We start from the raw sequence: 25,569 nt of genomic DNA, 5'->3' as shown, positions 1-25,569 counted from the left end.
TTGTATGTCTTCAATTATACTATGAAAGGTTCAAACTGTTTCTCTATAAACATCTATAGTACAAAATTGTTGAAGTTCATTGTTTGAAGTCTAAGCTTCCAATATTTGTACCATTTTTAATTGAAAGACGTCATAGTTTATATGGAATTACAATTAGATTGCAACATTTGTGAAAACAATGAATTTCCTAGCGAGGTACATCTAAGAAAAAAAAACAAAACTGTCTAAACATGATACATAAATTAGTTTGGTGGCACGAGAGATTTCATGAGCCCATAACTGATTTTGAGTATTGAAATTGGTCAAATCATTACTTTGGCGGGTTATTTGGTGGAATTAAAAATGTTTTAGTCACACCAATTTAAGATATCTTTTCTAAAGACAGGAAAAATATAAAATATATTTTGACCATTCCATGAATAGTTGTGAGCATTTCAAGTAGTATTTTGGAGCTTGTTATAATCAAGCCAAAAAGAAAATTATTGCACATAACGATTTTGTTTTTACAATATATATGGAAAAGAACCAAATGGAATTATGTGTACACTTTATTAAGTTAAATTTTAACAAAAAAATGTAATTTTATAAATAATATTTAATGAAAAAAATAATTTCCCTAATTATTTTTTTCCCTAATCATTAAAAAACATTTCATTCTCTGAAGTATATAATTAATATATACTCTAAAACATCAGATTTTTATCTTTAGCTGCTTTTATCTGGATCTGGTTATAGAATAGATTAACTTTTTTCTTTAAATGCCTATGAATTCCCTACGAAGTGAGCACAACAATTTTTATCCATTTTTCTGTCTTTAAGGAAGTTATTTTAAAGGGATGCAAAGATGAAATTAAAATAATAATACAACCAAAAGCTGACTACACCACCTCAAGATAATATTAGCAACCAAATACACGAACACTGCAAAAATGCTCTATGAAAAGACTTTTATTGTTCCTCACACACATGAATTGGAAAAAGATACAGTGGTAATATTAATCATGAAGGACCACAAAAACATAGGTATATAACTAATAAGCTAAACTTTCTCAAATTAGTGTCATCAATTCATTGACATTTTCTTTTTTTTACTTTTATCTGTTGGTAGGCATATAGTAGTGTGTCTAGATCTTATTTTTCTTACTTTTTTCTCACGAATGACTTTTTCGACTTTGATTTCGGTTTTTTCTTTACCAAATATGATCACTGGTTTGCAAACCTGAGTTCTTTTTCTGATTTTGACTTCTTCCTGTTTCTGACATTTTTCACCTTGTGCCGCTAACTCATCTTCCAATTTTGGTGGACAGATTAATACTTTGGGAGGCACCTTTTTTTCTGGCTTTACACACTTAGGCAAGTTACGTTTTTTCTTATCTCTTGCAATTTTAGAAGCACAAACAAGGGTTCTTCGTCTAGTTTTGACTGTTTTTTTTACCAAACACATTTCTGGTTTCCATTCATTCAGTTTCTTTGTTACATCTGTAGTTGCTTCTCCACAAATTTCTGTTCTTTGCCTAACAGGATATCTAGAACTTGTGTCCGTTTTTAACTGTCTGTTTTCCACGAATAAAACATTTTTCTGGAATGGTTGTGTATAGGTACGTTGATTTAAAACAAGTTGAGTTGGATATTTATTTTTTTTATTTACTCTAAAAACTTTTGCTTCTCTCTTCTTTTTAGCACCTCTTTTTTTGTTGACAGTCAGTGCAGATCCTGTCCTTGAAGAGCAAACTTTAGTCTTCTTTCGCATTTTCTTTTTAGGTGTTTTTAAAACAACCCCAGTTTTTGAAAATCCACTTCCACTTCTAATTTTTACTCCTTCTTTCTTAATACCTCTTATAAATATATTTTTCTGCTTTGATTCATTTTCTCCATGTTTACTGATGACATGTACACTTTCTTCATTAGTCATCTCTTTAGACAACACTTTATCAGTTAATTTCTCTTTAACACTGTCATTTATAAAAGATATTGTATCATGACTTCTAACATGACTCTTGACATCTTCTGGTACAACTGGATTCATAGTGTATGCCACGTTTTTCTGAGATTTTTCATAAACATTTTCAGCCACTTCATTTTTGGTGCAGTCAGCAGATAGTTCCTCTAAGCATTCAAACTGTGTTGGATTATCTTTAGATGTTTCAGTCAGTGTGGACACCTGACGGCTTTTACACCCTTCTTTAGGATTTTCCAACTCCTTCACTGGCTGGAAGATGTCTGACACGTCACCATATACCTCAGGTAATATGGAATGGACTCTCTTGACGATTGGCTGGCCAGCCCAACCAACCCCTTCAGTAGCAGGCTGCTCCATCTCAGCCTTATGTGCAAACAGTTTAGATGGCATGTGAGCTTGACTTTCAAATGGTATCAGCTTATTCCAAAATCGGTTGTTTGTTGTTGTACTAAAGTTGTGTGATTTCACATTGTTCACTTTTAAGAGCACCTTTTTCAACAATAAAGGGGGCCGGTTTACATTCCTCATAAACAAAATGTCTGGATTTACAGATGGAAAAAGAATTCTTTGGGTATAACTTGAAATAGAATTTGCTGAAAGCATCTGTAACAATAAAAAATATGATTTTTTACAACACACCCTGATTTTATAGATCTTTATTGTCATTTAACAAAAAAACCTTGACAAAGTAGTATAAGTAAGTACACACTAAAGTTGTATACCTATATTAGAGTAAAAATGGTACTAAAATACACATATTGTACATATATATTTTTTAATACTGAGAATCATAAAACATGTTGCCAATATCATAACCACAAATTTTAAATGACAATTGAAAATATCAGTCAAATCATAAAATAAGGTTTTAATTAGCCAGTTATACAGTTTAAATTTAAATCTTTTTATTTGAGTTTATATCTTATTAAGTTTTTATATATTTTTTAGGACTTACAAAATGACTGTTGTTTCTTGTTTTAGTGTTCTATTGCAATACTATTTTTACTTCTATTATCATGGTACACATGTTAGTTAATACTTAAAAGATTAAACATATTTTACTTAATTTGATACAGGGTCCAAAGACTCCATGTTTGTTTATAAAGATAAATAACAGTTTACAATTTAAGCCTAATAAAAAGTTCCTTACAATGGCCAAGAGTGTGATCACAACCTCATTTAATTAGTTTCCATTGAAAAACTATTTATCTTTGTTTAGTTGAGTAGTCTTTAAAATTCTTAGTAGAAATCATAGTGACACCATTATAATTTAGTTTAAATATTGATTCAACGTGATAAACATAATCAAAGACCTTGCTCAAGTCACATAGAGTGGGACATTTATGCATCAATGGTACATTTACTTCTTTTAAAAACAACCTATCCTAATTTAGATAGACAAGTTATGAAAACATCAAATCAGTTTTAATTCAATACTCAGATCTACAGATTCATTTTATTTTAAATATAGGATTTTATTCAATTTGTAAGATTGCAGTTACTTACTTGATTACACTTGCAGTTACAGTGTTTTTTGTTTCTTGTGGAAAATTCATAAGGAAATGTGAAGGAATGCAGCTTTGAAAGTTGAGAGAAAGATCTTTGGCTATCATTAGATGTTTGAATGCTAAGGTTTGTCTGAAAAACAAAGAAAAGTATTTTTACTGTACGAAGAACAAAATATTATGTATCACATCTTGGTATAACGTTTTAAACCATAATAATGTGAATTTGTGAAAAATAGTGTCATATACTTATGTAACACATATTACACAATATGATAAATGACTAAAATGATCAATGTAAAGTATAATATAAATTATATAATTTATATTCAACTCTACATTATATACCATAAAATATGTATGTATAAAAGATCATAAACAAGATGCCTGTAACATTAAAAAATTTAAATATTGCTTAGTGGTGAGGATTTGTTCATATGTCCAGCGAAGAAGAGAGATGGAGATTCTCATATATTCAGGGACCACGGGACCTCCAAAGACAAGCAACCCCCCCCTTACATATCTAATAAACATTTTCTAGCCTCTTCAACAAAAAATACAAATAAACAATCCTAATTAATAATGGTCATAAGTTGAATAAGTGTCATTTATTTGGAATTCAATACAGAAACGGTGGTGTTTTAAAATACTCTTATTAGGCAATCATATTTTAAGAATATTTTCAGGTTAGGTTGTATTGCAATAGACAGTTGACATCCACATATGAAACTTTGTGGAGGTTCACATGAAAATGTGTGGAGGTTCTCATCGGAAGGGATGGAACTTGGCATCAGAAGCTAGATTCATCAGCCTACAAATATAAGCATAACCTAGATTGGAATTCCTGTGATTTAAACATCATCTAACACTGTATTCTTGATTGCCATTGGATTGTTATAAGATAAAAATCAAGACGGCCTTAATGCAGTCAGTCACTTTTAGAGATTCAATTTTGTCTTGTTTGCTTAGTATTACAACCAATTTCTTCTTAATTTGCTGTTCTATACTGTGCATTTATTTGTAGGAAATATTTCTGATAAAGAACTGACATGTACATTTTCTAAATTGTGTTATTTAATTTCTGGTATACTACTAAGATTGTAAACCAAAATTCATGTATTTACCTGTTGCAATAGTTTAGGAAATGAAAGTTTGAATAGTTTGTGGAGTGATCTGCTTGTCTCCATGCTGTAAAAACACACAAACACAAGTTAAACTATGTTGCCAACAGCTGTGATTTATATTAAATACAGTAGCTATATAGCAAAATTAAATTTTGATCTGACCCTATACTAAACCTATTAGGTTAAAACCTCCTGATTGTACCCTACTATTAAATTTACTGTCGGTGAGCTAAGGATGATCTATGATATTAATAAAATAACAGCACTGATAATAATGTTAAATTAATATGATTTCATAAAATAATTATATTCCATGTTTAAAATTAGTTTTTTATGATAGGTTTGTGAAGGTAATAGAGGTTTCTAGAAATTTGTCATCTTTAAGTGAGAAACCAGTAACACTACATTTTGGGATTTACAATATAATCTCTGCCTCAGGTGGATAAATAAGCTGTTTATTTTTGGACAACTTTATAAACTTAGTCAATATTGCAAGTACTTGTACTTTACAATCAAGACAGAGGAAAAGGATGAACTAAACTTTTTTAAATGAGTTCTAATTGTCATTACTTCTTCTCTTTCTGAGGTCTTAGATTGATAAGTATTATTTCTGTCAGTGGACATTCTTTAAGCCATTAATTACTAAACAGCAGTCATTTCGAGACGACCCCATGTAAGCAAGAGTGTGGTTCTTAACAAAGATCGCAGTATATAAATCCTGTTTGTGTGACAAATTTTAACTAAAGTAGATATATAATTTACAAACAATATCATAAAATTGTTTATCAGAAATATGGAAAATAGAATAATTTATTATCAGATGTAGGTTATGAATCAGGTTCTCAATCTTTTTTGCATATCTAATAACATTATGTTAATGGTGTTATGTACTGAAGTTAATCAGTACCCAAATTAATTGATATCCACTTCGTTTGATTTCAAAATTTGGAACATCCTGTTTTGGATTCTCTTGCTACTCATATCATGTATTTCAGTAAATCCCAAAAAATACTCATGGTTTTGCTTTTCTCTTCTTTAATTTCACTTAGGCAGCTTGTACTACTTGGTACATCAGTTGTTACACATTCAGTTACTAATTAATTTATTCAGTTGGTTTTTGTTAACAAACACCGTACATATAAAATATTTTTTTTTATTATTGTGAAAATTCTTTGGTAATTCTTAACCTGTCCACTCTGTTCTTATTGAAATTTTATTTATGACAAATTGGTTTTATTTTTATGCTTGTTCTCCATAATCTTTAATTAAAAAAAGAATAGACTTTTTCAGAATTGCTTTAAATAGTTTAACACTACACTATACTGTACACACTTATAGGACAAATACTCAAAACCAAAAGGCACAAAAGAGAGAAAAGTACTGATTTGCACTCCCCTATCGCAAAGAAAATGCAACACAAATGACAAGTTACACTGTACTGAAATTAATTGCATGGAGAAGACAGTAAATTGGCAATTAATACTGCCTCAGAAAGAGGGGGATTTATGGCAATGTTATACACTGTTACAGGGGGTACTGGGGAATTTAACACAGTGTGACGTAACTACTAAACCTCACCCTCATTACTAATGCTGAAATTTGTTCAAACAGTTTGCCCAATTCTTCCAAAAATTTAAAGTTGGGAGAAATTTGGGAGAAAAAGATTTGGGAGAATATTCCCCTCTCTCCCTAAAAAACCATCCTTTAAAAATAAACCTTTGGGATATTAAAACGGGTAAATTAAACAAAAATTATGGCTATTGCCTCCTATTATAAATTAAAATATGCAAGTTGGTAAAAAAAATGACTCAATGGTGCAACGGGTTAGGAGAGGAAGTGAGGTGTTGTATATCTGGTGATGTGGACAGACAGGCGTGAGGCAATTGGGGTGACAAGCAAGCAGACGCCAAATCATCTGTCAGTGAATGTGCATTACAGTCGAGTGTAACAGTACAGTGAGTGCCATACTGAGCAACGGTATAATGATTCTCTCGCTGCGTTATGGTTGCATTTAGACTTTAGATAAAATGTTTAAAAAAGTAGGCAGAGAAAAACTGTTTCAATAATTGATTTTAAATTAAAAAACTACACATAATGAGAAGAGACAGCAAACAAATCCAAACGATGTTCTATAGTTGATGAATAATATTTTTATATTGATTAGTCACATTTTATTTTAGAGTTTAAAATTGTCTTCATTACATTACAATTTAAAAAATAATATAAATTGGGGGGAATGTTGGTGGCACTGTTATAATTATTGAGGGAGGCTAGTGTTACTGTTACAAGTGGAAGGGGGGGGGGCTCTGGAAAGTCTGATTTCAGCAATATGTAACCAAGGGATGACCCTGTAATTACTTTTAAGCATATATTATGCATTTTATAAACACTTTATTTTTCTCAATTTAGGGTCACCATGTAGATACTAAGTTTTAATGAATGTATATTCTAAATAATTGATTGAATAGTGTATATATTGAAATAAACGAGAAACAATTTTTCACAAATTAATACAGTGAATTTCATTATACTGAAACTCTGCAATAGATATGGCTTACAAACAAATTTATTGTATAGTAAATATCGTTTAATTTTGCCATTGGGAAATTATGGTAGTGGTCATGTTCACTTATGCTGCTGAGCTACATTGTTATTGTAAACTTCTCCAAAATGTACGAGCTCCATGTGACACCTTACTGTGTCAAGTACAAAGACATACAAAAATTAAAACTTATTCTAAATAAACTTAGAATTTAAAATGAATTTTTAATTTTGCTCCATAATGCCTAATAGATGTTGTGTTGTTTTTTGTGTAATAACTAAAATAAAATATTTGCACAGATCCAAACATAATTTACTCCAAATATTTTAAATTGGTATGGACATATATTTATTATCAACTATTAATGGAGAAAGTGAAAGAAGCGTGAATAAAGACAAAATCGCAGATAGCTGTTATTAGTTGCTAAAATGTACTACCAAGTATCGTTCAGAAATTACTTGATGAACAAAATAATCTATAAATACATTTAATTTATCTAATTTACTATCATAACATGTCATACACATTATTGGCAACTTACTTATATACTGTGTGATAGTGTGAAGAATAATTAATTCACTAAAATTTTGAAATTTTACATGCTTTGTTTATCTGATGTAAATGTAAAGTGCTAGGTTAAAACAATTGTTTTATTATAATTTAAATTTTATCATCTTGTTAATCATATGGTGTAAATAAATCACAAGTTTGATTTATATTTTAATTTTATTGAAAACTTTAAATAAACAGGTTACAAGTAAAAGTTGCAGATTATTAGTTTTCAGACTCCGGCACATAATCTGTTGCTAACTCTGAGGTGTCAGAATTAAATCGAGCAGAAGCCAAATGTTTAAAAAATTTAAGATATTTAAGGCAGTATGGATTAAATACTGCAGCTTCATAGAAAATTGTATATACCACATCATAATTATATAATTTGAATAAATATTTAAAAGACGTACCGTACAGTTTGTGTAGGTACCAAGAATCAGTGTCATGACTTGGGTTTGGGGAACGATGAATCTGGTATATGAGGGGGTATGGAATAAATCTAAATTTTAATAAATTAGATAAGCCTAATTCAAACTTAACCCGTGTATTTCAAATGAGTTAGATTGCTACTATACAAAAATTTTATATTATTTAGGACTCTTGAGAAGGAGTTCTATCTCCCTCTCCTTAGTTATATCACTGCCAAGAATCAAACATATATCTCTCACTTAGGAGTTTGAATCCTGAGGCAATGGCAGATCCAGAGGAGATTGTCCCCATGGCCTCCTCCAAGATTTTGATAAAGATGTTTTATTTTTTTTAGTGTATCACTCCTGTATATTAGCCATAACAAAAACATTAATTTAATAAAGTAATTTTTGAGTATGAGTTAATTTATTTCTAAAAATTTTATTTTTGTTGTATCTAAATGAAAAATCATCAGTTAAATATAAAAAATAATGGTAAACTAAAACCAAGATGGCTCCCTCCGAAATTCTGTACTGGATCTGTCCTTGTTCGGAGGGAGCAAAATATTCACTCAAATATTCATGTATATTTATTCAAATTAAAATAGCCCATCCATATGGTCAAATGTAACTGAAAGCTATATTACAAACCATACTGTTTTTGAAGAAGGTGAAAATACAGAATCAGTTTGAAGCCCTGAAAGTTCCTTAAGACCTATCAGTAAAATCAAAAGGGCTATCTCTGTAGACATACAAATATTTTTCTTTCTTTAAAATATAGATGTAACAATTTTGCTAGGTATAAAATTGCAATACTGAATTTATACTCAATGTGGAATTCAATTTTATGAATGACATTTCAAATTAACAAAGATGTTTCTTTTGGAATAATTGGTTATGTTGCTATGTCCTCTCCCAGGATGAAGTGGGATACAAAAATAGAAAGTATGAAGCTCTCTAACCACTTTGCTTAGGAATATTCATCAACTGCAGTAGGTAATTTAAATGAAATAAAATATTAACCATTACATAAATTCACTGTCGTATTACTAGAATAAATTGCTATTTACTTATATTATTTAATTGTGTTGAACAATCTGGTGAAACATAAAAAATGTTTAATTGATTTATTTTATGACAATGAAATTCCACAGATCAATTTTAGGCCATAAAATTTATATCTATATATAAATAAATAAATAAATAAATATATATATATATATATATATATATATATAAAAATTCTGTCACATATTATTAGATTTTAACTCTCATCCAGATCTTCAAAATCATATGCATCTTGTTCTATGCCTATAAGAGATATATTGAAAAAGTAACGGTAATTTTTCTACATTAGTGTTGTCACCTTCAAAATAGTCCCCATTAGATATTATGCACTTGTGCCAGCGCTTCTTCCAATCCTAAAAAAGTTTTCAAACTCGATTTTTGGAATAGCCTTTAGTGATGCACTTTTAGTGTCATCTATACTTGTGAAATGACGGCCCTTTAGGGTTCTCTTTATTTTTTAAAATTAAAAAGCCACACAGAGCCATGTCTGGAGAATATGGAGGCTGGAGCATTGTTACAGTATTGTTTTTGGCCAAAAATTCATGAACAAACAATTAAGTGTGTGCATGTGCATTCTCTTGGTGCAAAAGCCATGAATTGTTTTGCCACAAATCCAGATATTTTTCTGATTGGCATTGAACTTACAGATAGTACTCCTTATTGATAGTTTGACCTCGTGGCAAGAATTCATGATGCACTATGCCATTAAAATCAAAGAACATGGTGAGCATAACTTTCATATTAAACTCCACTTGTCGAGCCTTTTTCGGTCTTGATGATCCAGAATGCCTCCATTAGGATGATTGAGCCTTAGTTTTAACGTCATACTCATAACCCTATGTTTTACCACCTGTTATAAAACATTTCAGTAATTCTGCATTGTTGATGACTTAATTTAGTGACTCCTGAGCACCTTCCATTCACAGCTGTTTTTGTTCAAAATTCAACATGTTTCATACCCGAAACATTCAAAAAGATTTCATGGTATAAGCCAATTAACATTCCAATGTCATCAGCAACTACTCTGATCGTATTATGGTAATCAATCAAAATCATTTATCCCACTTTTTCACCAGTTGTTGATGTGCTGGGGCATTTGGAGAGTTTGCATCCTCAATGTCTTCACAGCCATCTTTGAAACAATTACACCACTCATAAACCCTTGTTTTATTCATAGCAGACTCACTATAAGTTTTTGTTAACATTTCCCACATTTTGTTACACTTTATTTCATTTTTCACACAATACTTGATACAAACTCTTTGATCCATATTTTTTAACATGGATATTTCATCAAACACATCTATAATCTTAGCAGCTGCTATTGAAAAAGTAAACGGTGAATATAGCAGGAATTTTTATTATACTTCAGGAGCATGAGTACCAACATAATAAGAATCATTACAATTGGACTCTCCAAACCCTTGAAAATTCTTGTTACTTTTTGAACACACGTCGTAGTTAATTTTCTATTGACTCCATACAACCCATCCCGTTAGTTTATGAACAACATCATATGTGGACAATGAAAAAATGAAATTAACAAATTAGTAACTTAGACAACACTGTTATCCGTAATCGTATGACATTTTTCTGCCAGTTACCAACAGATATGATTATTGTGGGATTAGTTGGTTTAATAAAAAGCTTAAACATTTTGATTTTAATCTGAAATGTTTCACTTCCTAGCAAGGTAAATGAACAATTGTTGTGTGCCAATGACTATACATTTTAACAATACTGTGTCTTCTAAGTCACTGGCACTTTACTAATTTAAATTCTCATAGATATGGTTTACTATGGATTCGGGTCCTTAATTAGAGAGCCAACTACAACAACCAACACAACCTCTACTTGTATCATCACTATGTTTAAGTCACTGGCACTTTACTAATTTAAATTCTCATAGATATGGTTTGCTATGAATTTTGGGTCCTTAATTAGTGAGCCAACTACAACAACCAACACAATCTCTACTTGTATCATCGCTATGTTTGGTTGCATATGAGTAAAACTATTCTGTTTAGTTTCAGACCTGAAGTTTTACATTTACATATTACTGACCTTTCTTCATTAAAACATAATATTCATTAAAATGAAATAAAAAATCGGAAATGATGTGCCTAAGTATAAAATAGACATTTATAATGTAAATTATATTTAACATCATATTGACTAGCCTGTAAGTTGTCCAAGACCAGTCTCTGTGTCAGTCTTTTTAAATTTGTTTTATCAGTTTTAAACAATACATATAAAAGCTCTAAGATTCACCTAATCATAACTTGCTCCTTGAATAAAAATTACTTCTGTTCTACAGTAAAAACAAGGAAAAATCTATATAATAGCATGAAAATCAATCATATGTTAGACTGAGATCTTATACTACTTATTATAACAACAACATTATTTTTTAATTGACCAGAAAATTATTAAAGAATTTTGTAAAACTGATTAATTTGTAAGTCATGTGGAGAAACCACAAGTGCAAATGAGAGTAATAAAAACACTAATTAAAAATTTAACGGGTAATGGAAATGACATCTAACTCACTGTTAGTAATTAAACCATTTTAAGCCCTAGAAAAGTTGTATCTACACTCAATGACACTTCCTAAACATAGCAAATATTTTACAAAGTAATATACTTAGAATAATTTTTTGTAAATTTTAGATTGTTAAATATATTTATTTATAAGTATTTAGTTAAGTCCTCTTTTTGGTACTGATGAAATAAAAAAGGTAGTTGAATAAATAAGAATAGAAAAAGCTCCTAGACATGACAATACACAGCATTTATACTCAAATGTTTGAAACAATATATTAAATACTCTGCTTTAAAAAAATCAATTATAAATAAACAAGGCTCTCAGTGCTTGAAAACAGCTATAGAAATGTCTTATTTAGCGAGGAGATCAAAATTGCTTATTTAACTACAGACGTATATAAATTTTATAATTTTCCAAAATATTTAAAAAGATAATGAAAAGAAATTTTGAGTGTTTTCTAAAACTCAACAATTTTTTAAGCAATAAACAATTTGGGTTTATGGAAAATATGTCAATGGAATGTAAATCTTTGCATTGGTCTTGAAGAAGTATTTGGAGTAAAATATTTTAATATAACAAAGATGTTAGAAACAATGTAGCTATCTGGAATTAGAGAGTTGATTTTCTCAATGTTTGTCTGAGCTTTGCTATCACATAATTTCCACTACTTACCTTTGTTGGAGCTGTTCTGTCTTGACTATTTCTTGGAATTTTAAAACTATGACTTTAAATCAGATGTGTTTTATTTGCAATTCAATATACCAATGTTGGCTTACGATGTTTGTTTACGTCTGCAAATATGTCATCAGCTAATACTCATATTTCATGCAAAGTGACAAAATGTGTTGTATGAAGTGTCTGAAGAAGATTATGATACATTTCAAACAATAATAAAAGTTGCTCAAATTTAAATACAAACATTTTGACACCAAAAACATAGCAATCAGTAAATAAAATAATGTTGATTGACATGAAGAAAAAATTCACAACATATTACCGGAGTAGTTGTAAACACTCTGTATATTGTTATATTTATTGAATACCTTTCATTTAATAAAGATTTATTATTATTATGAAATTTCATAAAAACGTCTAATGGACTACATATTCTGAAACTTTTCAGAAGCGAGTAAATTTTGAGAAAAATGTTGTTTTTGAACCAAGCACAAAATATTTTGAATAAATTATCTGAAAAATTAAAATTTTGAATAATGGACTAAAGAAATTTGCAACTTAAACCTACATGTCAAATTGGAATGAAAGCCAATATGATTTTTACTAGTGATCATGCATGGACGAACGGACTAGGAAACACATATTCACATCCACACAACACAAGACACTTTTTCTAGTTCAAGACATTGTAATTTTAAAAATTAATTCAGGATTTAAAAGTATCTCAGATTACAAAAGTTTAGCTACTTAATCATAATTAAGTTAATCTTACTTTCTAACAAAAATATACCATCACAAATAAATTTTATTCTTTATTTCAAATGTTGTTAGTTTATTTCTTGTTGATATAAGTAACAGTATAGTTTTTATGTATCTTGTGATGCCAAAATTGCCTTTTTTATTTTAGCTATACTTTTGTGCAGTTTATTTAAGTGTGTTATTTTATTCTTTTTAATTAATGAAGTCTGTGAGGTACAATTTTTATTGTGGAAGACTGGTGTCACTGGTTTGACTAATGGATCTAAGTATTGAAGCACTTTCTGTTCGCAAACCTTCGGAGCCAATGGTGCTTTTCGTTTCAACATATATGTGGTGCAGAATTTGACCAGTAACTGCATTTGAGTTTTTGGGAGCTTCCGAGGCCAGAAGAGGCTCCGAAGTACAGCCTCCATCCGTTTGTCCACTTGAAAGAGTTGGAGGCTTGAAAAATTCTTGCCACTGCTTCCTTGAGTTCCCACTACTATTTTTTCCTTCTGCATCTTTCATCTTCAAATCAGTACTTTTATCTTCTACTAATGTCTCATTGTTTTTTGTGGCAACAGTCAAATCATCTATAATTGGCAAACATTCCAAAGATAGTTCTATTTTATCACCAAAATTATTTTTGGGATCATAGATGAGTTTGTTTTCATCAATATTTTCTATTATGAATTTTTCAGTAAACGATGGAAATGTATAAATTGCAGTGGAAGATTGTTCAATTCGTACTGGTGATGAGTACGTGGTGACAGGCTGATGTGCCCAACCGACATGTTGATATACTAGCGGCTCCTTCTGTTGAACAGTGTTCTCATTTGGAAGAACAGGCACATGAGATCGTTTTTCGGCAATTTCTTGAAAAAAAACCTGAAACATATTTAAACTGAGTAATAACATCTAATATTAGTTAAAGTTAACTAAAACTAATAAATGTTAGTTATCTTAAATTAACTTTCCTAGACAAAATGTATGTTCTTCAGGTGTACATCTGAAAACATAAGGTTATAAGCACTCAAGAAAGTTTACATCAAGAAACACAGTGAAGACAGGATAGTAAAATTAAACTCAAGTAGTCCATGAGTGCCATTTTGTATTAAATTAAATTTTAATTGTTTATTAAGTCAATTCATTCCTTTTTCTATGCTATTAAAAGTATCGGTTGTCAGAGAGATTAAGTTTTGGTGCGCCAGTGGGCTGTTGGAGGAGTTTTGGAAAGATTATAAATATTAAGTTTTTCCACATGTCATATTTTGATACTTTGACACTCTTATGACCAATCTTCTGACAAACATAACAGTTATATCAGCGACAGCAAAAAGATAAAAAGAATAAAATTGATTAAATTTTCAAGCTAAAATAACTGGACCAGTAAACAAATTACTCAAATTCAAAATAACTTTATTTTAGTATTGTATGTTATGAAATACACACATATTCTGTTCAAATTAGATACATAAAATACTACATAGGAACATATTCTACAATTAAGTACAACATGATGTAGAGAATAAAACAACTTTATCTTAGTATTGTATGTTATGAAATACACACATATTCTGTTCAAATTAGATACATAAAATACTAAATAGGAACATGTTCTCCAATTAAGTACAACATGACAAATAAAATCTCTTAATGCCTGCTGAAATATATGGAAATTTTGTTGGCTTTATTATAAAATTAACTGTTGGCATCTTTTTAATAAATGAACTAACTATAAAAATTGTAGTTTTTTATATAACTAAAGTTGGCTGTAATGAAAAGGTCTTAAGTTTTACGCATGAGAATAACTAAACTTCAAACACTTACATGGCCTTTTCATGATGTTTTATTTTAAAGCCTTTACAATCATGTCCATATAAGACCAATTTCTTTCTACATGATGATACACTGGGTGGTTAACTACCTGTCTGCGTGATAACAGTTCTAAAATATGGGCAGCAGTCACAAATGAGGTAAAATATCCAAATGCTTTAGGTTTTTCTTGTAAACACGTATTGAGTACTTAAACAATAAATAAAGAAAAGTTGAAGATTTATTTCATGAATAATGAATACAAATATCAAAATTCTCAAAATGTATTAATTTGATCTTTAAATTGAGTCATTTCTTATAACTATACAAACAAAATCAAGTGTCAGAGTGTTTGTTTGAAATGCAACATTGTTGTGGGGCTAAAATCAAGATACCTGCAAGTTCAGCTGGTATACAAAAGATAAACAAACAGGCCACATTAATTTTAAGACAATATTTGCCAGATTATTAAAAGTTTCGGATTAGTAGGGATGTAGGTGTTGTTTTTATGAATAAAAATAAGAATATATTAACAAATCTTTACAAAACTAAAATTCTTAAACTGACTCTAGGAACATTCACTACTGTGATTTTGTTTAATTTGTAATTTTAACAAATCACACAAACTGCACAAAAAGTTTTGTTCACAATTTTATTGATTTTTACAAAATTTGGTATGTAACTCTTATTTTCTAATTTTTTAAGATTTTGATGTCTAATAAATAGTGAATTTTACTTTAAAATACTTCAATGATGCTGATTAAGTGTTTACTATGTTACCTGATTAAATAGTTAAAGATAATTTTAAAACGCATAAACATTCTAATAAGCGATTTTATTTTGATTTAATACATTTAAATCATTAAAATACACTTTAAATTATGCTAAAAAAATTTGTCCAGCCTAGATTTTTCAGAATTCTGTCATGTGGAAACCACTAATTGTTGAAAATGTAAAGAAGGAAAGTTTGTGTATGATTGAAAATATTTAGTCAGGTAACAGACTGGATCTTTCAGTCTGCTTCATAGTTCTGTCTCCAATAAGGAGACCCAACTTTTCCCTCCATTACATAAGGATGAAATGTTGAAGGTTTAGTCAAAGCTGAAAAGTAATAACTCAGATGTGTGTTTTTCATACACCATTTATAAATAAACCATTATGGATAAAGAATTATTACAAATGTATTAAAAATAGATTCTAGAATAAACAGATAAAGTACAATTATGAATGCTGAATTCCATAAGGATGATGTTTTCTAATAATTAATAACAACAATAATTACTGTTGATGAACATAATTATAAATACATATTGAGCTTTAAACATTTTACAATTTACTTTCATAGTTTTTCTTGATCTTATAATTCTTAAATGAACTTGCTCTATGAAATAATTATTAATATAGAAACAGATTCCCCAATCAGGTCCTCCTGGGGAAATTCACCACCCTTGTCCTGACTACCAAAGATAGCGTAGCGTTCCCTCGCTATTTCAGGACAGTCAAAGAGCAGGTGTTCAGCAGTTTCCTCCTGCTTGGCACACTTTCTACAGAGCGGATCCTTCTGAAGAATGCCGACTCTGTGAAGATGCTTCCTCAGGTGACAATCCTCAATCAGACCCATAACCTGAGAAGATGCTGATCTACTTAAGGAGAAAAGATCAGACGCCACTCTGGGAGAAGGCGACTGTAGATCCATTCTGCTCATTCTCAGGCCCGGATGTAGCCTTCACCTTCTCACATGTTCAGAGTGAACCCATTTCGAGACAGGCCCAAAGAATTCACACCTAGGAATGCCACAGGACGGTTGAGGTTTCATCATATTGGGCGCTAAGTCCAAGTCCACCAGGGCATCAGGTCTTTCGTTCCCAGAGATCCTCTCATAACTAGGAACCCAACAAACAGTCATGTTGTTGATTCTGGCAAGGGAAGAAACGACTTGATAGCAATCCCAGACAAGTTTGGAGTTGAACACGTTCAATGTGTAAATATATTTATATCCTAGCTATAGTAGTTTTTTCATAACTGGTACTGATATATGACCAGTTTAACATTGCGTTAAAGGAGATCACAGACTTAAAAAATCTGCATATAAACTATATTTGTTGCAGAAGATTTTAATTATCCTAATATAAGCTTACTGGTGATTTGTGGTAGAGTGTTTTTACTGCAAACTTTATACAATCTCACCCTCCACTTTTCTCTCATCTCATTAGTTGAAAAGTACAATAAAATAACCATTTTAGGACCTAATGTATCAAACATTTCCTGGTGGTTCCCCTACTGATTTGAGGTGTTTCCATACCCCTGACTAAGTGGTGTACTGGACACCTCCAGAGAAGATTTCTGGGTGCGCCACTGCTCAGGAGTCATAACCTAATAAATTTTGTTAGACCATACTTTAATTGCTTCAACTCTACCACCTACATATAATCGTACAATAGTCTACAAACCAGCTCAGAGCAGTGTCTGGGATTCTGTGAGAGCTCAATTTTCTCACAGCCAGGCCATGATCAAGGCAATCAAAATCCTTGCTGAGATCAAGAAATACATTGGCCACAGGTGGCCATTGCCTCACATCACTCAAATTCCCCGAAATTTTGAAAGACAAACATTAAAGTTCCATCCAGTAGTTTTTTTTTATTTTATTTATTTTTTTTTTAACTATAACACATTCATGACGTTAACAAGTTATTGTGTAAAACATTAGTAAATCAGATAAAAGTTTACAGATGATATGAATGATCTTCTCTCTCTGAAATTCACAAATTCTACAAAAATAAAAAAGGGGTTGGTTATTTTTACAATGTTTTCCTTATACCCTAAAGAGTCAGGCACTTAATAAGTAATTATAATGCTTTGAGATGGAACGATGAGCTTCTTTTTAAACTTCATTTACCTTACTATTACAAGATCTGAAAAGTTTCCGTTCTGATTATACCTCCACTTGCCCCACTTATTATACTCCAAAGTGGCTGTCATCGCCACTATTTCATGGCCAATAAAAAGTGCCATTAATAACTTATTTAACCTTATATTTTATAAAAATTCCCCAAAACATAGACTAGAATACTTTTTGAACCACCCATACTGTGCAAATAAATTATAACTGACTTGCTGATACTTTCTCTTAACATTACAAGTTTTAGTTAAGAATGTGATAACTTTCATAAATATGACTGCTATACAAGCAATAAATAAAAAAATTGATTAATATTTATTGTAAAAAAGATCTTACTTCAAAATTTAGGACTTGGTTTAACTGCTTCAGAAATCTTTTCATCTTATACCAATGTTGATCCTGAAAGCACAAACATGATATATATTAACTTTTGACACTGTTACCATCAGTAAAAAATTAAAAGTCCAATTAAAATTATATTGATTGGATATTATTATTGAAAATTATTCCATTTATTTATTACATTTACATCACTATTCATAGATAAATTACGTTAATTTCCACTAAATTAGTACTCTTATAGAAATGATTCACAATCCATTAAATCTAATGTATGATGTAAAAGTTACAACCCTCTGGAAGATGATCCAAGTTGTACCAAGTTAAAAGATACACGCTCATCCACATCTTTTTACTATCAAGTAAATGAGATCAAAGATGGCAAATAATGACCATTACCACACTCAAAGAGTTTACAAGAGTGGTTTGATCAATCCATGTGAATGTCAGAGACACTGGTATGTGCTGACACTATTTTCAGTTAGTTGCATCTTTACATTTATACACAAAACATTAACAAGGAACAAAATAAAAATCAATGGATACTTACTGAATACTATTTTAAGTGATTTAACAGTATAGCAGTATGAAAAAGAAATAAATAAAAGGAACCAAATTGTTATTTAGAGAAGGGACTTTTATGAACTTTATGTAATTCTACAAATACTCCGGAAGAAAATAATACTGTTTGTTCCAGTATGTAACATTAGGATCAGTGTAATGGTGTACTTACTAGAAATGTTTCTATAAACCTTTTAAAACAGCTAATTGTGAAATGGCTTAAGTGTATACACATTTTGTGTTACGGATTGACAGCAAAACTACATGGCCCTACAATTTCTCGATGATCATTATGTAATCACAAGTACATTTTTTTACCGATTTTGAGAATTGAGGTGTGTAAATTAGTAAAATGTATTACTCTAGTGCTTGATTACCTCTAAGACAACATTGTATGATTTAAGACTTAGGCTGTATAAGGTTTTACATTACTCATATTTTATACATTCCTTTTTGAGCATCTTGAAATATTTGATATGTTCTTGTTCAAAATAGTGTATTGTAATAATATATAATATAAGAAAATTCTAAACTTTTAAATTATTTTTATATTTTAAATTTTTTATTATAACAAATAATTTGTTACAAATTTATTTTTTTAATTGTATTACATACTAGGTAGAGTCATAAAGTTCTCGGAATTTGCTTTTATAATAACCCCAGCAGATATTAACTCTTGGACCTGCAATTGTAAAGCAACAGAGGACGAATCCTTAAGACCTGATCGTTATAACCTGAACTCTTCCCTCTCTAACCCCAAACCTGCCAACCAAAGACTAGCTTGCCCAATATCACTCAACAGCTCTGACACTATTCGAGAGCTTCAAAATAGTCTTATTTAAAAATAACTGTTTAGAGAACTCAGATAGTCAAGAGGAGAAATTGGATGCCAAAATAGGATACGCGCCAGTAGAAGAAAACAAGTTAAAAAAAAGAAACATTCAGGCTAAAAACTAAAGTTAGCATTATGGAGGAAAAATTGGAGGAAATGGAAAACTCAGAAAAAGCACACATTGACAAAATAGAAAACTGCTACAGCTAAACTCAGATATTCAAGGTCAAATCACTAAAGAGAAGAAACTTTACTTACAAGCACAAACTATTTATGAGGAAAACGAATCAAAACTACTACTCATTGATAGTTATATAAAAAAAATAGCAGAACTAGAAAAAACTGTTTCAATATTTAAAAGGAAAACTGAAAACCAAGACTCTAAAAAAAGCATTCTGTAACACATTACAACTCAAACTTCCTCCTCTACTCAAGATAATCAGCCAACTAGAAACAGTTCCATTTTTTAAAAGTTGAAATGTCTGATATAAGAAAAAACTTGAACAAATGGAGATAGCAATTAATACTTTGACCTCAAGAGCCAATCCAAATATTGACTTCAGGTGAAAGTCAAACCAGTAATAAAAAAACTGGAAAATTTGATGGAAAGTAACCCATCCCCGACTTCAGGAACCAGCCAAATCTGTAAACAAAAACTACAAACCACTTTGACAGATTACAACAAAGGTTGACAAAATGGTTGAAAAATCCATTGTAAACTACATGACACTCAGATCTTCAGAACCTGACAGCAGATAGAGACACAAACACTACCCCAGGAATCAGCCAAACCTGTAGACAAAAACTGAATACCTCTGTGACAAAAAGCATGACTGAAAACAACAAAGGAACCCAAGGAATCAGCCAAATCTGCAGACAAAAACTTAAGAAAACTAACACATCAGTTAGGAACAAAACCAATTATTTCAGCATCTCTTTACAGACTGATAAATATGCTGTGGGTAACAATACCTCTCAAACTATATCCAACCTAACACTGCTAATATTAGAAAAGAAACCACCAATGACCGCAATAATTTTCCCAGACAAAGAAAATTTTGGGGAGTTCTTCATGAAAAACATACATTTCTATAAAGAGTCAATAAAAATTTCCTGAACAAGCCAACCACACTACACAGTACACATGAAATGGCCTCTGCTACTTCACCAGCTATATCAGTGACGACTCCCCCTACCGTACTAGAACACTACCAAATAACAGCTGAGACAGAAATACATCGGTCCAACACTTTATTAGACCATGCAAGCTCAATAAACCACCAACCATAACAAAACTCAAAGCAAAATCAGGACTACTTTTCTTCCACCAAAATACGGACAGAATGGCAAGAAAACTTAAGCAGCAAGAACACATGCTGCACAATATAAATCCAGAATTTATAATACTGACAGAACATGGTCTAAAAAAGAGCACAATAGATCAGGCTAGAATAGCTGACTACACACTAATCAGTGCTTATGGCAGAAGTGAACACATTAAAGGAAGAGTTGCTATATATAAACATAGTTTCCTATAAAACCAAAAGCTTAGGATTAGAACAATATATTATTGAAATGACTTTTGAAGTATCAGCTATAAAAATAAGAATGACCAAGAACAAGTACCTATACTTACTTGGAGTGTAGCGATCACCAGGATCAAATTTTGACACTGTACTTAAGGTTTTGTCTGAATTTCTGGATAAACTACTGCTAGGTGCTAAAAAAAACTTGTTATAGGGGATGTAAACATTGACAATCTTGATGATATATCAAGAAAACACAATGCATTCAACGAACTACTAAGGGAATTTAACATCCAGAGATTAGACCTCCCACCTACAAGAATCACAGAAATCTCTATACCCTCAATAGACATAGTATGCTCAGATCTGAATCAAGACATGATAAGTGTAGAAGTGACTAACACTGAGCTATCAGTCCACCCTGGACAATACTGTACACTTGACATGTCAAACTAGACCATAGGAAACATACTGGCTATGGAAACTTGGGACTCCGTCATTAATTCAAATGAGGTAGACAAAGCATATTTCCACTTTGGTACATCTCTCCAATTGCACTTGACTGGGCCTGCCCCACAAGTATGATCTTATGCTAAGGAAAAAAAGGAAAAATGATTTCTTATACTAGAGAAATGTCTATTCTTAAAAAAGAATTCTTGAAAACACACAATAAGTTTTTCCTAACTGGAAATGCAGATGACAAACGGGCTGCCACAGAACTTAATAAAATATATGACCAAAAACTTAAACAGTCAAGACAGGAGGCCAACACTACATACATACACCAATCAGATAATAAATCCAAAGCTATCTGAAACACCATATACGAGAGGTAAAGAAAGATAGGCTCTGAAACTACTAAAATAGAAATACATCATGGTGGAGAACTGTTAAAAGACATTGGAAGAATAGCTAATTGTTTTAACAAGTATTTTGCAAAAATAGCTGAAGAAATGCTTAAAATAAATAACATAAATAAAGATTCAGCCCCATCTACTCAACATGTCCAAACAGTTCTAAGAGAAACTCTTTGGAACCAACAACAGGTGATGAAATGTTCAAAATTGTAAGGTCTCTAAGAAGCTCACCTTCTTCTGCTGGAGTAGATGAAATATCAACAAAGATCCTTAATAATGTTGTGCTCATGAACTCATAACACCCTTTTGTAAAAATTATAAATTTGTCCATTCAGAAAGATGTTTTCCTATCCATATTAACAATAGTCAAAATCTACCCAAAATTTAAACAAGGTGACCCTCAAAACATTGCCAATTACAGACCAATTTATCTTCTCCCTCAGTCTCAAAACTTATTGAAAAAGTAATTTTTATTAGATTCTTAAAGTATCTAAGAGAGAACAAAATACTAACAAGTAGCATGGATTTATCTCTGAAAAATCTACCACAACTGCAATTATCAACCTAGCTGAATATATAGTTGACAATATGGAGATAAGCAACACCATCACCAGCTTATTTCTTTATCTCAGTAAAGCCTTTGATTGCTTTGGACATGAACTCATATTGACTAAACTTCAAAATGTTGAAATCCGACAAACAGCACTCAGTTGGTTTGAAAGCTATCTCAATGGACGAAAGCAAATAGTGGAACTTAAGGAAACAACAAAGGGACAATCAGTACAATCCCGCTACTAGCGAGAAGAGAAATTCCACAAGGCTCTTGGACCAGTTTTGTTTATTTTATTTATAAATGACTTTCCAGAACACTTGAGAGAAGATTGTCTAATGATCATGTACGCAGATGACACAGTTCTGCTTGCAGCAAATAGAAATACTGAACAACTGGAAATTAACACAAACATAGCTTTCAACATGGCTCAAGAATATACAATGAAAAATGACCTCGTTCTCAAAGAGAAAAAAACAAACGACTCTAGGCATTAAAAAGGCGCTTGTAACTGAACTTAACTCAGCGTTGTTTGCATTAAAGAGAGAATCAAGACAACTAGTACTCATGAAGCCACGAGAATAGCATATCACGCGTTATTCGAATGCCACTCTGTTATGGAATAGCAGTCTGAGGTGCTTCTTCAAGTGGCAATCTCCACAGAGTTCTGGTAATGCAGAAAAAAGCAATTAGGTTAATGGCTGGAATAGGACCTAGAAAGAGCTGCAGAAACATTTTCAAAAACTGGACAATATTGACAATAACATCCATTTACATCCTAGAAACAATACTTTACTGCATAACTAAGTATTCTCCAAACCAAAAAGATCTACACTGCCATTACACTACACAAGTAGGGGATTAAACTCTACCAGTCCATAGAACAGCATTGTTTGAGAAAAAAGCGATCATATGCTGGAATGAAACTCTTCAACAAGCTACTAGATCATCTGAAAGAAAACCCAGGATCTATAAAGAGAAACCTAAGGTGTTGCCTGCAAGACCACGCATACTACATATTCATGAGCTCTTATCATGGAATGATGAATCTTAATTATTAGACCTCTCATTTAATAATAGAATTCACTTGCAAAAACACTTTGACTCTGTGACATGTCTTGATGATAATGTTAATAAAGCATATTGTCTATTGTCTATGTGAAACTTCTTTAATTGCTTTTGTCACAATTTCTTTGATAGCATCAGTATCTGCAAATCTTTTTCACTTCAACACTGTTTTCAATCACGGGAACAGGTTGTACAGGAACAGGAACAGGAAGAAATCGGTTGCTGCCAGGTCAGGCTAGTAGGGTGAATGTTCTAGCCTGATAATATTATTCTTGGCTAGATAATTACGCATTAACAAAGACCAGTTTGCAGGGTGGTCGTAATGAAGCAAATACCAGTTGTGTCCCACCTAGTTTTCAGGGCATTTCCTCCTGATGGCATGTCTTAAATGACTAAGAATTTCTACGTAAAGTTCTTTGGTCACTGTTTGTCCTTCTGGAATGAACTCTTAGGGAATTGAACCTTTCAAGTCAAAAACACTTCTAGTAAACTGTTCCTTTGCTTTTGTGCAAGCAAAATTTTCCTTTCCTTGGAGATATTTTTCCATTCAGAGAACTGACTTTTTGTTGAGGGTCATAGAGAAAACACCATGTTTCTTAAACAGTTACAATTTTTTTAAATCCGGATCTGCGCCGGCCATATTAATTGACACACCAGCAATTAATGATTTTCTTTGTGATGGTCATTTAGCATTTTTGGAACAAATTGCAAACAAATTTGATGCAAGTTAAAATAACCATGAAGATGCAGTGGACAGTACCATTTGATAAGTTTACTTCAAATGCAATTTCATCAATCGTTAGTCACTGCTTTGCTCGTACAACTTGCCAAACTCGCTAAATGTTTTCATTGCTGGATGCAGTTGAAGATCATCCATTTCGAGGGTCTCCTTCAATTCTTATGTGATCATCATGAAAACGTTTGTCACTCATATACTTAATTCATCTTCATCGTCTCGTCTCCATAAGCATGAATTATAACTAGGCAACTTTTGAAGCAAATAATAGAATTTAATGTTTGATCGTTGTTCGCTAATAGCCAATGTTTTAAATAGAGAAGGTTAACTTGCAGACAAACAAAAGTAATCTTTACAAGTAAACACTGGCAAACAGAGCTATACGAACACTATAAATATTCTCTCCCTAGGAGTAGTACCAACTGCTGCAAAACAAACTTTCCAACAGCGATTCCGAAATTTTTTGACTCTGCCTTGTAATTTTATTGGTTATAAAGTTGTTATTATGGTATTTGGATATACTGCACATATTCTTTAAATTAACAGTTTATAAATATATAATATATCTATCATCAAATACGTCGAAAATAGGTAATCATTTTAGCTTGTTTTCGTTTTGAGATTGAAACTTTGACCTCCTACTCAGCAAGAAGAACTCAAATTATAGACTGGTAGCTGAAATAGCAACCAGACCAAGAATGGGTCCAAGAACATCACTACAAGGCAGGAACTAATGTAGGAGTAAAGTATCACAATAAACCTCATGGTCATGTTGAACTTTCCTTCTGACTCAATACAATAAATACGTATTGGAATAAAATGTGTAAAACATATATGTTTCTAAAAAAACTATTGTGAAGAAATATTATAAAATTATTCCTGTAGGTGCTTTAACTTGAATTTAAAATGGCTTTTGTACTGCAAAAATAGGACCACCATTTTTTACATTTCACATTGCTGTATATCTAGGGTTAAAAAATAAACATAAAAGCCTAAACTTCTATTAAAATTATAATTAAAGTTTGTAAACTACCAATGACAGTACTACTTACATCTTTTTGTGTAACTAAAAGAGAAAACTAAAAACATTTTAAAAATTTTGAAGTTATAGTTTTGAAAGGTTCATACATGGTGAGTTATTTTCTGATATTATTTATAAACAAAAATTTGACAGTAATTACATAGTTTCAATTTTAATAGAGCATTGTAGATGTTTATTGTGTAAAATGTAGATATATTTCTCATCTGGGTCATTTGCTATTAACAGTTA

At 31.1% G+C, this 25,569-nt stretch overlaps 2 protein-coding genes across 2 annotated transcripts; both read right to left on the bottom strand.

The window, feature by feature from the left end:
- Nucleotides 1-928: 928 nt before the first annotated feature.
- On the bottom strand, nt 929-7,808 carry LOC124363121. The gene is made up of 4 exons (XM_046818258.1): nt 7,673-7,808; nt 4,590-4,653; nt 3,467-3,598; nt 929-2,563 (listed from the first exon to the last, which is right to left on the bottom strand). Exons 2-4 carry the CDS (start codon nt 4,650-4,652, stop codon nt 1,064-1,066), a joined length of 1,695 nt encoding a protein of 564 aa, XP_046674214.1. The 5' UTR covers nt 4,653; nt 7,673-7,808; the 3' UTR covers nt 929-1,063.
- Nucleotides 7,809-13,172: 5,364 nt separating this feature from the next.
- On the bottom strand, nt 13,173-25,519 carry LOC124363089. Its single transcript, XM_046818195.1, has 3 exons — nt 25,352-25,519; nt 18,167-18,229; nt 13,173-14,004 (listed from the first exon to the last, which is right to left on the bottom strand). Exons 2-3 carry the CDS (start codon nt 18,209-18,211, stop codon nt 13,360-13,362), a joined length of 690 nt encoding a protein of 229 aa, XP_046674151.1. The 5' UTR covers nt 18,212-18,229; nt 25,352-25,519; the 3' UTR covers nt 13,173-13,359.
- Between the last annotated feature and the right edge of the window lie 50 nt (nt 25,520-25,569).

Source organism: Homalodisca vitripennis, chromosome 1 (genome assembly GCF_021130785.1).
Source record: "Homalodisca vitripennis isolate AUS2020 chromosome 1, UT_GWSS_2.1, whole genome shotgun sequence".
NCBI lineage: Eukaryota > Metazoa > Arthropoda > Insecta > Hemiptera > Cicadellidae > Homalodisca > Homalodisca vitripennis.
The sequence above is the reverse complement of the archived record's forward strand: the minus strand, read 5'-3'. Positions and strand labels throughout refer to the sequence as shown.